General features: G+C 38.5%; 1 protein-coding gene across 6 annotated transcripts in view; it reads left to right on the forward strand.

The window, feature by feature from the left end:
* Window positions 1-13,276, forward strand: part of pms1 (PMS1 homolog 1, mismatch repair system component) — a 31,108-nt gene extending 17,832 nt beyond the window's left edge. For all 6 annotated transcript variants that reach the window (XM_020054830.2, XM_010879809.4, XM_010879810.3 and 3 more), the window contains 2 exons: window positions 6,617-6,777; window positions 12,892-13,276. In XM_020054830.2, coding sequence (XP_019910389.2) covers window positions 6,617-6,777; window positions 12,892-13,089 — 359 coding nt within the window. In that variant the 3' untranslated portion in view covers window positions 13,090-13,276. The remainder of the gene's footprint in view (window positions 1-6,616; window positions 6,778-12,891) is intronic.
* The last annotated feature ends 1,978 nt before the right edge of the window (window positions 13,277-15,254 follow it).

Genomic DNA, 15,254 nt, shown 5'->3' on the forward strand with positions numbered 1-15,254 from the left:
ACTTGATCTGTGATGAAACAATTCCAGTCAGCTCCTCTAAACTACATCTGATATATACCATAATGGATTTCATACATATAATTTCCATAAAATAGCCTGATTGGTGGAGCACTTTTTAATGTCCTCTTCCAACAAGCAGCAAATATGTTTTGTGTTCATTCATCAGTAAGAGTGGATTATACACTTTCTAAGACATCATTGTCAAGAATTACTATGTGGACCATGCATGTCTTTAGCACGTGAGCACTGCGGCAGCATTTCTCATGCAAGGTCTAGTAAAATATTATAATTGTAGTAAAATTTATTTTTTTACAAGATGTTTCTCCACACAATAATTATGATATTAAATGTGATAATGGCCTGTATCAGTGTAACTACTCCCAAAGAGATTGAGAGAGTTGGATCAAGATGTGTCCTCCATGGAGTTATGCTTCCTTTCAACTTCTGCGCTCAACCAGGAAGTATTTGCTCACATTCTGAAAGGAGAGCTCACTTCATGCAAACTCATGAGTTCTTAACAACCTTTGGCAGCAAACAAAGCTGTAAGTCTTTTTAGATAAGCCTCTACCAGCTTTTGTGGTTCCTGTAATTCTTGTGGTTCCTGTAATATTTGCCCTACTCTTCTGGGCCTAATCGTTCATGATCACTCAAATTAGATGAGCAATGTTGGTTAACTATGGCTTTGAAGTCTTGCCTCAATCTTAATTCCTCTAGGAATTTCCTATATTTGTCTTCATCCATCTTGCCCTCAGTCCAGACTTATTTCTGATTTGACAGATTTTCATAGCCCGCCAGGTAATACAGTTAGGTCTGGAAATAATTGGACACTGACAAGTTTTATTTTGTCTGTTTACCAAAATATATTCAAGCTGCAGTTATATAATGAATATGCAGTCTCTCAGCTTTAATTTGAGGGTATCACATCCAAATTGGCAGGATGGTTTAGGAATTACAGCTCTTTATTATGTAGCCCCTTCTTTCAAGGGACCAAAAGTAATTGGACAATTGACTCAAAAGCTGTTTAATGGACAGGTGTGGGCTATTCCTTCCTATTTCAACATCAATTAATCAGGTAAAAGGTCTGGGGTTGATTTCAGGTGTGGCATTTGCATTTGGAAGCTGTTGCTGTGACCCTACAACATGTGGTCAAAGTGAAACAGGCCATCCTTAGGCTGTAAAATACCAAAACAAAATCCATCAGAGAGATATCAGGAACACTAGGAATGGCCAAATCAACACTTTGGTACATTTTGAGAAAAAAAAGAATGTACTAGTGGTCGTTGCAAAACAAAAAGACCTTGACATCCTCGGAAGACAACAGTGGTGGATGGTAGTAGGATCCATTCCATGGTAAAGAACATCCTGCCAAGTGAAGAAAACTCTTTAGGAGGTAGGCATACCAAGTCTACCATAAAGAGAAGACTTCACAAGAGCATATACAGAGGGTTCAGTGGAGGCAGTGTGATGGCATGGCCATGCATGGCTTCCAATGGTACTGGATCACTAGTGTTTATTGATGATGTGACATAAGACAGAAGCAGCTGGATGAATTCTGAAGTGTATAGGGATATATTGTCTGCTCAGATTCAGCCAAATTCAGCGAAGTTGATTGGATGGCGCTTCACTTTGCAGATGTTTTGGGTCAGTGTCCATTTTTTAAGGTAAAGAAGTGGAATATCCTGCAATGGCTGAGTCAATCACCTGATCTCATCCTGATCGAGCATGTATTTCAAAACTTAAGGCAGAAAGACCCACGAACAAACAGCAACTGAAGACAGCGACTGTGTATGAAAATGGTTTCAATTCCTAAACGTTTGCTGTGATATTTTTGTTCAACCCTTTGAATTAAAGCTGAAGTCTGCCCTTCAATAGCATCTCAATTGTTTCATTTCAAATCCATTGAGGTGGCGTATAGAGACAAAATTATGAAAATTGTGTCAGTGTCCAAATATCTCCAGACCTAATTGTAGTTATCCTATATTTTCTCCTTTCGTAGCCGTGGAAGTCTAGCTCTTTCCTTACCCACCACCACAACCTCCTTGCCCAGTTTTTTTATAGCTTCAGTGGACGGCCTGCTCTAGACAGTCGTGGTTGAGTCATGTTCTTACATGTTTTGTAAGAACCCAGCATGGTGCTTTTCCATAACTTAGGCTCATTTGATATGCTCTCTTCCATACCCTGGGGTCTTATTTAATTTGGTTAATTTAATTTGTATAGGACAATGTCTGCCTTTCCCAAGTCCTTTCTAATTTTCCTGGTCTAGTCCTTTTATTACACTTACCTTCACTCTCTTATACATAAGACAGGACAGTTTACAGCAGCCCACCCTTTCTGAGAGAACATAGGCTTCTATTATTTCTTGATTCAAGCTGTTTAAAGGTCTCAAGGATTGTCCAATTCGATTTAACAAAGGTTGGGGCCCATTGGACATCATTAATGTCATAGTTCACAAATAATTTAGAAATGTCAACATAAGAGCTGGAGTAACAGGATTATGGTCAATTATTTCTGACAGAGTTGCTGTGTTAGTATTGGATTAGCAGTAGATGACAGAAATATCAAATTTCCCCAAATAATTTTGCCATCATATGCAACCTGTTACAGTTACCGAAGGTTCCACACGTCTTCTCACAAGGAACATGTACAGTCTGAAGTATCGCATATTTGTTCTGACTTGGGACTGCATTCCTGGTGGAAAGCACAAAATAAATCCAAGTCATTTATATGAATTATAGTTGGAATCCCTCCCCATCTATGCTTAATTATGAAGGAGGTAAAAATCCTGTCAGCCTTCTGACAAATAGTTCATTTGTTTGGGGGTGTTGTCATTTATTTTCAGTGTTTATTTTTAGTAAATATCAATCAGTATGTAATCATGTTTTTCATGTATTTTACACAGTTTGTCTGCACTATAATAATGTAAATATTTACTAATGTGTTTGGTTGGACTGAACAGTTTTGAACAGCTTAAATGACTTTGAACCCTAAAGCAAACCGTTCCCCTCCCCCTTTCCTCAGCTTGTGTGACCTTATTTCTACTGTGGTTGAAAAGTGCATACAAGGCCTTCTCCAAATCCTGGTTGTTTTGGTGCCGGTATATCTCACCTCAGTTGACGTTGGCATTTTGCCAGGCGCTGTGCCCTCACAGTGGGTTTGTACCCCAGTGTGTAGGTGAAGGGAATGGATGCCCTTTAGAGTGGTAATCACTTCCAAGAATTCTTGCTGCCAATCCCAGCAGGTGGGTGTGAATGTGAGTCGAGGTAGCAAGGGTGAAGCGTGTGCCAATGGTAGCTACATCAGCTTTATTGTTAAACGCTGATATTATCAGGGCCGCATTTGTGATCTCCCATTTCTTTTAGCACAGGTTCTATATTCTGTTGGCTGGTGGACCACTATTTGATCCCATCCCAGTGGGTTATTGTGAATTTGTATTGAGAGAGGGATTATATATTTTCAACACATATTTTGGCCATGGCCTCATCTGGAAAATAGGTTATGCTGTATACAGTCATGTAAAAAAATAAGTACATAGCCTGGATAGTTGTCTTAAAAAAAAACAAACATATTTGGACATATGGATATGTCATCTTCACTTCAACACTATTCACAGATAAAGGTAACATAACTTAACAAATTACACAAAAACTAATCTTCATCAAAAGGCATGTAATTTCATTGTGCGGAAAAAATACATCTCTGGTAAAAATTAAGAGACCACTCCTAATTTTCTTAAATCAGCATCTCTATATGTATGGCAGCCATTCCATTCCAGTGTCTTTTAAATTCTAACACAGGCACACCTCATTTTACTTAATGAGGTACTGATTAGGTGATTACCTGAATAAAATCTAATTTAACAAGGAAAAGTATAAAAACCATTTCTGTGGTCATTCCTATCCTCTTGCAATAGGACCATCTGGATGGCAAAAACAGTGCAAGTAGTACCTCAAAGGTAATTTGAATTAAAAAAAAAAAACTATTCAGCATGACAAAAGAGTTGAAAAGAAAAGCTTTGAGTGAGGAAAAGAAGGGTTCAATTCTGGGTTTACTGGCAGAGGGATACAGTGAGCATCAGGTTGCTTCCAACCTAAAAATGTCAAAGACGGCGGTTCATAAGAACAAGGTCAAGCAACATACATTTGGGACAACAAAGCTACAGACTGGCAGAGGGCGAAAACAACTGTCCACTGATATGACCGTCAACTCATTTGAATGTCACTCAACAACTATAGGATGACATCAAGTGAACTACAAAAATAATGGCAAACAGCAGCTGGGGTCAAGTGCACGGCGAGGACGATTCGAAACAGGCTCCTGGGGCAGGGCTGAAGTCTTGCAAAGCTAGAAAAAAGCCCTTCATCAATGAGAAGCAAAGAAGAGCCAGGCAGAGGTTTGCAGAAGACCATAAGGATTGGACCATAGAGGAATGGAGTAAGTTCATATTCTCTGACAAGTCATATTTTCTGCTTTGCCCAACACCTGGTCATCTAATGGTTAGACAGAGACCTGGAGAGGCCTACAAGCCACAGTGTCTTGCACCCACTGTGAAATTTGGTGAAGGATCAGTGATGATCTGGGGATGCTTCAGCAAGGCTGGAATCGCACAGGTTTGTCTCTAAAGAACGCATAAATCAAGCCAAGAACAAGGTTATCCTGGAAGAACACCTGCTTCCTTCTGCTCTGACAATGTTCCCCAACTCTGAGAATTGTTTTTTCCAGCAGGACAATGCTCCATGCCACACAGCCAGGTCAATCATGGTGTGGATTTAGGACCACCAGATCCTGTCATGGCAAGCCCAATCTCCAGGCCTGAACCCCATTGAAATCCTCTGGAATTTGATCAAGAGGAAGATGGATGGTCACAAGCCATCAAACAAAGCCGAGCTACGTTTTATTTTTTGTGCCCGGAGTGGCATAAAGTCACCCAACAGCAATATGACAGACTGGTGGAGAGCATGCCAAGACGCATGAAAGCTGTGATTAAAAATCTGGGTTATTCCACCAAAATGAACATTAGTATTTTGTTGTTGAAAAATGTATATTAATTTCTATTATTTGAGGTCTGAAAACAATGAATCTTTTTAGTTTTTTTGGTCAGTTGTTTTTTTCTACAAATAAATACTCTAAATGACAATATTTTTATTTGGAATTTGGGATTTCAAATTTAGAATAAAACAAAACTGTTCATTTTACTCAAACACATACCTATGAATAATAAAACCAGAGAAACTGATCATTTTGCAGTGGTCTCTTAATTTTTCCAGAGGTGTAAGTTCACCTCTAGCTTCAATAGCTGGTGTTGACCCCTTTTGATAGAATAACTTAATGTAGCCAGTTCTTGTAAACGTTTATCGGCTACTTACGTCAGCTACCCACTATTTTTATAGTACTGCTTCAACTATACACAATTTGTACTCAACATGCATCAAGTCCCCACACAGTGTTCTGACAAGATTGAGATATTTGCTTTAAATCAGACATTTCGTATTCCTTCATTTCTTCTTTTTGAGCCATTCTGTTGTAGCGTTGCTTTTGATCAATGTCCTGTTGCAAGATACATGTTTGGTTCAGATTTAGATTTTTGACAGACGGCCTCACATTTCTTTGGCAACGCGGCCAAGCAAGTTTTGTCTTTGACTCATCTGTCCTGAGCACATTGTTCCTGTAGGTCTTTACCTATGTGTTTGGCAAATATCAGTTGTCTTGATATTGTTTTTTTGAAGTAAAAGGCTTGTTCCTACCTGACCTCCTGGGTAGGCCAAGTTTGTGCAGTCTCTTTGAAATTTTACTCATGCCCTTTGACAATAATTGTGACGAGAGGCCTGTAAATGCCTTGATGTTACCCTGGGGTTCATACAGATTTCTATTACCATCTTTCAGTCAGCTTTTGGGTGAAATTTGGAGGCGCGATCTGTCCTATTCAGACAGCCAGTGGTCGGGACATTTCTTCATTTGTAGAAGCTCCAGGTTTTTTGATCTTGGCATGATGTATTACCACTGACACACTCATATGGTTGTATTACCACTGACTCAACCGTATGGTTGTATTACCACTGACTCAACCGTATGGTTGTATTACCACTGACTCAACCGTATGGTTGTATTACCACTGACTCAACCGTATGGTTGTATTACCACTGACACACCCGTATGGTTGTATTACCAGTGACTCAAACGTATGGTTGTATTACCACTGACTCAACCGTATGGTTATATTACTAATTTTATTATTGCTTCAAAACTAATTCTTAGATCTCTATACTTTTTTTGTAAACTTTTAGATAATATTAGTGTAGATCATTGACTAAAATAATCACATCCACTTTAGTCCCATTTTGTAATGCAAGAACATTTGAAAATATCTAAGGGGGGGCGGGATACCTCATGGCAGGCGCAAGTGTATCCCGTTTATATCATTCTCTGACTCCACTTAACAATTTGTTTCCAGTCTGCTAAGACATTGTAATAGACATTTAGCGCTCTATTTGGCTTCTCACTTGTTTGACTTGGACCCCAGTATGGGAGTAAATCACAATATTTATTTATTATTCTTTCCTGGAGATAGTTGTTAGTATCTGGAGTATATTAATCCTTGTTTTCTGCTTTCTTTGGCAAGGCTCCTCATCCACTGAGAGACATCTGGAAGTGACAGCAATGGCCAACTGTGTGCCTTTCCTCGGTATAGAGGACCTCAGGGAAATCTTGACAGCTATTCTGCACAGGAATGCTAAGACCGTGCAGGATTGCCGGCCACTAAAAGTCACCAACTATCTTCAGGTAAGAAATAATGATTAATGTACCTGATTTTAAAGCTCACTTACATATATTCATTATTATTCACAATCATTATGCCTATTTAACTGGGGTCCGAAATGATTGAGACCTTTAAAAAATACAACTATTGTATGCAAAGAAATACCTCAAAAAAGTACAGTAAAATTAAATAGAAAAGGTAATGTTTTTATACATAATTGTTTTTCCATCCCTCACCTTGCAAGGATGATGTTACTGAGCCTTATCTAAAATGATTCATCAGTGGGTTGTTTTGTCAGTGAAGTGAGAATCCATTAACAAGAGAACCCTGTATTTACTGTCTAATATGGTGGTGGATCTTTGATGTTATGGGGCTATTTGCGTCCAAGGTCCCAGGGCCTTGTCAAGATCAATAACATTTTTACCTAGTGTCTGGGTATTTTAGCCAAAGAACTGATTACATTTGTCAGTAGGCTTGTGGATAGTCCAAAAAGACAGTAATCCCAGCACTAACCAAAATCCAGACAGAAATGGTTAATTGGCCAGAAAGTCAACATATGGCCACCGTGGTCTCTGGACTTCATTATTAACCTGTGGTTTGATTGATTGATACTTTAAGTGCAGATGAAGGATATCAATTATCTGGAAGGATTTTAGAGGGATAGTCTCACCCAGTAAAAAGCGGCCCATGACACAATCTAGGTTTTCATGAAGATCCTTTTCAAATTTGTTCTTCAAAGTGGTCTTGCAGCAGACCTGCTTTTCTCATATCTTTACTTCCACAGACTGTACATGTCAACGGTTCTGGAAATGTGTGACATTTTCTATGTACAGTGGATATACCCTTTTAAAATGCCAGGTTTTTGTGATGTAAAAGAATGAGTCAGAACTTTTTCCACTTTTATAGAGACCTATAATGTGAACAATTCAATTGAAAAACCAAGTGAAATCTTCGAGGAGGAAAAATTTAAAATAGAAAGCTTACAATAACCTGGTTGCATAAGTGTGCACACCCTCTTATAACTGGGGATGTGGCTGTGTTCAGAATTAACCAATCACGTTCAAACTCATGTTAAATACAAGTCATTACACACCTGCCATCATTTAAAGTGACTCAGAGCAAAAGCCATGGTCCGCAGAGCGCTTCCAAAGCATCAGAGGTATCTCATTGTTAAACGATATCAGTCAGGAGAAGGGTACAAAATAATTTCCAAAGCATTAGATATACCATGGAACACAGTGAAGACAGGCATCATCAAATGGAGAAAATATGGCACAACAGAGACTTTACCAAGAACTGGACGTCCCTCCAAAATTTATGAAAAGACGAGAAGAAAACTGGTCAGAGAGGCTTCCAAGAGGCCTACAGCAACCGGGGCCTTAGTCAGGCTGGAGGGAATTATGAACAGTTCCAAATACCAGGCAATTTTGGCACAAAACCTTCAGGCGTCCGTTAGACAGGTGAAGATGAAGAGGACGTTCACCATTCAGCACGACAACGACCCAAAGCACACATCCAAATCCACAAAAGCATGGCTTCACCAGAAGACGATTAACGTTTTGGAATGGCCCAGCCAGAGCCCAGACCTGAATCCAATTGAACATCTGTTTGTTTTTCAATTGAATTGTTCACAATAATAGGTCACATTAAAGGTGGAAAAAGTTCTGAAATTATTTATCTTTGGCTCATTCTTTTACATCACAAGAACCTGGCATTTTAACAGGGGTATGTAGACTTTTTATATCCACTGTAGATATATTATGTAGCTGCCACTCACTACCTTATCCTTGGAACCCACAGGGCTGACTGGATGTCTTTGGTGTAGTGTAAGACCGTTTTTGAATAGCTACACTGGGGGTTGAAACGCTACTTGTTTTGCCCAAATGCAAAATGCTCCTTGCTTCTGCTACTACAAAATTCTTTGGTATGATACAGAAGATTGTAGGAGGTTTAGCAACAAATACTGTTTGAGTCCAGTTATTCAGTGACTTAAATTTGTAATTTGCACATTTGCAGATTCACTTTGTTTTAATAGTCGAAAATATTGGGCAAAGATTGAGAAGTTTTTGCTGAAATTAAAATCCATGCTGATCAACACATGTGTATCAAAGACTGCGGATAATACTACTATACAATAATCTGCAAAATAGATCCACAGCCAAAGCCTACATCTTACGTCATAATCCTCGCTGTGCAGTATTGAATGGTTTTGAAAACAGGGATGTCAATAAATGTTTTTAATTGGTCAACATGGTGCAAGTTGCCAATTCTACTTGGTCACATGTAGAATTGGCAATTCTACATGTAATTTTTAATATGGACTATTCCTGGCCAAAGTGTTTTATCTTAAACCAATTTATTGCTGTAGTTATCCTTCTGGCAAAGACAACGTTTTTGGACTCAGAACTGAATATTGGAATCCAAACACCTTGATAAACTGCTGGTTTCAGTTATGTCTCTTGCACATTTATGCCCCCAGTACCAAAGTATTTTTTGTCAAATGCACAATAAAACACCGTTTCGTTCTGAGCAGTGAAATTCTTATGTGACGGCACTCGACATCTACACAGTAGCATATAGTAAAATATACATAATGTAAACTAGCAGCAATTCTAAAAAGGTGTGTATGGGCAATATGAAAGAAATATGAAATCTTAAGTATAATATATATAGTGTAATATTGCCTATGAATGGTATATTGAAATATGCTAATGTACATTGGTAAGGTACACAGACATTAAAGTAACCCTACAGCAATATCAAACTGCTCAATGTTTGATTGTTGAAAGTTTTTTTTTACTCTTTGAAAGAATAATTTGGTTATTTGTAAACATCTGAAGACCCCACCACTGATAAGCAAACAAGAAAAACTGAAATTTGGAAAAAGCAATCCTAAATCCTGCAGGAGATATTCTGTGGACGAATTCATCATAATCGGGTCTCTTTATCAAAAGAGATTATTACATTTATTCAAACCTTATTGACTAGATAAGTTGATTGGGAACACTATTTACTGCAGCAACAGTAAAGGAATAACATTTTACCATAAACATCTTGAATATGGATGGAACAAAGTTAGATGTATACAGTGGAAATAATTGAACAGATTTTGTAAATTGGGGCCGGGATCTTTTACACCTGACCAATCACAAAAACACAGCAAAGCATTGTCATATACTTTTTTGTTAATTAGAGGGTGGTCACAGAATTTCATATCCCACCAATTCTTTCTGTAACCTTATAAAGAACCCAGAAAGCCTAAACCTGTAGAATAAAGCCTTGTTTTGCTAAGTTTAATAAATGCGTAAGTTATTATTCAGCTTATCTGAATGTGAACAAACTGGACATGTATAGGTAAAATACCTGCCAAAAAGGTTTAAATTCACCTTTGTATACAGCAAAACTTTAGGTCAAGGAACCTTCATTTTCCAGGATATCATTGTAAGACAATAATGATTGGAGAAGTACAACACAACCCAAAGTGATGTTTAACAAATGACAAAAGTACAAAATGATTTCCAAACTTATCCTTTCTGGGCAATTCAAAATCTCTGGTAACAATTATGTTTTTCAAAACCATCACATTTTGAATGTTTTATTAAGCAGTTCATAAACATTGTGATCTTGAGGACTATAAATTGTTGAAACCAAAATGGGCTTACACGTTGGAAATAAAATGTCCATCCACACAGCCCCAAAGTGGTTATGACTCATCTGATCCAAAATGTAACCCAATGTCAACTTATTAGTTTTGGATTCTAGCATTTACCCCCGTGTCCAAAAACGGTGTCTCTCTTGAACATTATCTTGAACACATCAAGATAATGCTGAAATGGTTGAAGTAGAAACATGAAACTGTTCTGGCGTGATGTTAGTCCAGATCTGATCAAATCATATCAAGGGCTGGACTACTTTAGTTGAAGGCCAAAACACTTCTGGTTTTACCTTATTCGGTGTTGATTCTGACCTGGTACACAATGTGAGTAAAGTTATCAGGTCAAAAAGAAAAGGAAGACCATTTTGAACAGGATTTGAAAAGCTCTGACCTGTGATAAGATGTTAAAACAGAGGTTGGAGTGCACCCTTCAAACTGAAGAATTAGGCTACTCATTTTGTTATACTAATTTTCCTACGTTTACAAAAATAAAAGAGTATTTTACAGTCATGTTTCCAAAGAAGTTGGGACACTGTAAAATGTAAAGAAAAACAGAATGCAATCGTTTACATCCTAAATGCAATAGAAAATAATAGAAAGACCACATATCCAATGTTGAAACAGAAATGTTAGTTTCTTGAAAATGATATTCCCACTTGGAATTTGTTGGCAGCAACACATTTCAAAACAGCTGGTACAGGTCAACAAAAGACTGGAAAAGTTGTGTAATGCAAAAAAACATCTCAAAACGAATTAGGTTAATTGGCAATAGGTCAGTAACATGGTTTGGTATAAAAAGAGCATCACAGAGAGCATGAATCCTACCAAAATAAAGATGGGGAGGGGTTCACCACTCTGTGAGAGACTGCACAGGCAAATAGTGCAACAATTTAAGAAAAACGTTTCTTAACGTAAGATTGCAAAGAGTTTGGGGATCTCATCATCTATGGTACATAATACCATTAAATGATTCAGAGAATCCAGAGAAATCTCTGTACGGAAGGGACTACGCCAAAAACCAATATTGGATGGCTGTGATCTTTGAGCCCTCAGAAGGCACTGCATTAAAACTGGCACAGTTCTGTAGTGGACATCAGGTATGGGCTCAGGAACACTTCCGAAAACCTTTGCCTGTGAACACAGTATGTCACAGCATCCACAAATGCAAGTTAAAACTCTATCATGCAAAGAAGAAACCATATATATACAAGCTCCAGAAACACCACCACCTTCTCTGGGCCCGAGCTAATTTAAGGTGGACTGAAGCGAAGTCGAAAACTGTCATGTGGTCTGAAAAATCAAAATGTGAATTTGTTTTTGGGAATCATGAATGCCGCATCTTCCGGACTAAAGAGGAGAGGGACCATCCAGCTTGTTATCAGCGCACAGTTCAAAGGCAAGCATCTGTGATGGTATGGGGCTGCATTAGTGCACATGGCATGGGTGACATGCACATCTGTGAAGGCACCATTAATGTTGAGCAATATGTACAAGATTTGGAGCTACATATGCTGCCATCCAGACTACGTCTTTCAGGGAAGGCCTTGCTTATTTCAGCAAGACAATGCCAAATCACATTCTGCATGTAATAACAGTGTGGCTTCATAGTAAGAGTCCAGGTGCCAAACTGGCCGGCCTGCAGTCCAGACCTGTCACCCATTGAAAACATTTGGCGCATTATGAAACGAAAAATGACAAAGGAGACCGTGAACTGTTGAGCAGCTGAAATCCCATATCAAGCAAGAATGGGAAAATATTTCACTTTCAAAACTACAGCAAAACTCAGTTGCCAAATACAGAGTATTGTTAAAAGAAGATGTGATGCAACACAGTGGTAAACAAGCCCCTGTCCCAACTTCTTAGAAACGTGTTGCTTGCATCAAATTCAAAATGGGCATGTATTTTCCAAAAACAATCATATTTCTCAGCATTAACATTTAATGTATTTGTACTATTTTCAGTTAAATATAGGGATACATATTTTGCACATTGCATTCTGTTTTATTTGCATTTTCGCAGTTTCCAATGTTTTTGGAAATAGGGTTGTACAAAAAAGTATTTAATTTCAGCTTATATAGGCAGGTGATTAACTCCAATTTATCTTTATTTACAAGAATACATGTTCGACTGGGGGCCTAGCTACTACAATCCTGTCTATCTCTTTAATGCTGAGTGCCAAGCAAAAGCAACTCTTGCCATTTTCAGTCTTTGGTATGACTTGACTAGAGATTTAAGCAGTCATCTTTTCAGGCCAGACACAAGGTCACTCAGTTGAGAGGTACTGGCATGATATTCATTGGTGTGTTTTGACAACACAAGACTACAAAAACTGATATGTCATGACCGAAGATCCAGACCAGGTTAGGTGCCAAGTTGGCGCAGCCCACGTCACAGTGTTTAGATCAATACAACTAAGATCAGGGAACCATCTCTGGGTGAAAGCCAAATAAACTAAGATGCATTGTGTGTGTCTGACCTGAAGGGAGAAGCTGTTCGACTGGCACGTCAGCTGCCTGTGAACCTTGCCAAAGAGGATGTGGAAGATACACTTCTGCGGATGCAACAACAGCTGAAGGATACTAGTCAAGCCTGCATCCATGGACGATCTTTCTTCCACCACCTTTCAGATGTTCCTGATACAGAACAAGAGGCCCTGGAAATCAAGTCCAACATTCTTTAACCTTGCTACCTTTTCATAACAATTTTGGTATTGTGGTAGTTGAAACAATCACTGTATACTTCATTTGCTGCTGATGCTGCTCACGATTAAGTGAATACAGCATCAATAACTTTTTCACAGCTCATAAATGTCTACTAATTTGTCTACTAATGTTAATCAAAGATCAATAAATATATATATTACTGTACATTGTATCTGATGGGATACTGCTTCATAACACAATAGACTATTTAAAAATGTTTTCTACACAGTTTATAAGCAAAACTGGCATATTTGCAAATCTTTGGATTTGCAAATCTAAGGTATTGAATTTAAGTTGAACACTACTTTTCATAAATTTAAATACATTACATTAAATGTTATGAAAAGAAATGGATATCAATGTCTACACAACCATATATAACTACTTTGTCAACAGTGTCAGCAGGTTTGGGACATGACGAAAGCGCCATGATTTGAAAAGCATATCTGTCACCTTTGGTGGAGTACTTATGTCAAATCACTGAGCTCTTCAGAAGTGCTTTTGGAGACAAAAAACACCATGTGCTGACATCAAAGTAGAGAGCATTAGCTTTACTGGGCACCAGCGTAGGAATTTCATGACGGCCATGGCCATCGTAGCCCTTCGCTCTAGCCGTGAAGCACCGAAATTCATTGCAACCCCTACGGCCACCATTGCCTTTGTGCCACTGTCAAAATCTTGCAGTCAGCGTTTTTGTTTTGTTGGTTACTAAGTTTGTCTGTAGTTCGCAATGAGAACAACCACAAGAACAGACAACATGCAGGTAAGCAAGCTAGCTAGTTATTGATATATATCAGCCTTCGAATGGGAGAATACACTCAGCTAAAGGATTATTAGGAACACCTGTTCAATTTCTCATTAATGCAATTATCTAATCAACCAATCACATGGCAACCTTGAGGCGGATGGGCTACAACAGCAGAAGACCCCACCAGGTACAACTCATCTCCACTACAAATAGGAAAAAGAGGCTACAATTTGCACGAGCTCACTAAAATTGGACATTTGAAGACTGGAAGAATGTTGCCTGGTCTGATGAGTCTTGATTTCTGTTGAGACATTCAGATGGTAGAGTCAGAATTTGGCGTAAACAGAATGAGAACATGGATCCATCATGCCTTGTTACCGCTGTACAGGCTGCTGGTGGTGTAATGGTGTGGGGGATGTTTTCTTGGCACACTTTAGGCCCCTTAGTGCCAATTGGGCATCGTTTAAATGCCACGGCCTACCTGAGCATTGTTTCTGACCATGTCCATCCCTTTATGACCACCATGTACCCATCCTCTGATGGCTACTTCCAGCAGGATAATGCACCATGTCACAAAGCTTGAATCATTTCAAATTGGTTTCTTGAACATGACAGTGAGTTCACTGTACTGAAATGGCCCCCACAGTCACCAGATCTCAATCCAATAGAGCATCTTTGGGATGTGGTGGAACGGGAGCTTCGTGCCCTGGATGTGCTTCCCACAAATCTCCATCAACTGCAAGATGCTATCCTATCAATTTGGGCCAACATTTCTAAAGAATGCTTTCAGCACCTTGTTGAATCAATGCCACATAGAATTAAGGCAATTCTGAAGGCGAAAGGGGGTCAAACACAGTATTAGTATGGTGTTCCTAATAATCCTTTAAGTGAGTGTACATCTGAATGCTTTTTGAGAGCTCCGATAAATAACGTTAGATTTAAAAGATTAAAAAACAAAAATTACTTGCTCCACGCACAAGTCACTATATTTATTTAAGTCGTGCTAATTAGCGCAGGTTATGTGACGTTAAAGCATATATCGCGGTTTACTATTGTGTAACTAAGGTAATGTTAGCCTTCTGTCTAGCTAGCCTTAACGTTACTTACCTGTCAATACCGTAGCCTCTTTGTCGTCATGTGAATGCATGGAATGAAACAAATTCCAGAATCTGAGAAAATGTAGGGATGAGTCTGAAGGATTAAAACATAATACTTTCAGCTTTAATTCAAGGGGTTGAACAAAAGTATATGAAACATTTAGAAATTGCAATCATTTTCATACACAGTCCCCATATTTCAGGGGCTCAAATGTAATTAGAAAAATTAACACAATCATACATAAAATGTTCACTTTTAATACTTTGTCAAGAATCCTTTGCAGGCAATGACTGCTTA

This window comes from Esox lucius, chromosome 16 (genome assembly GCF_011004845.1).
Source record: "Esox lucius isolate fEsoLuc1 chromosome 16, fEsoLuc1.pri, whole genome shotgun sequence".
Lineage (NCBI taxonomy): Eukaryota > Metazoa > Chordata > Actinopteri > Esociformes > Esocidae > Esox > Esox lucius.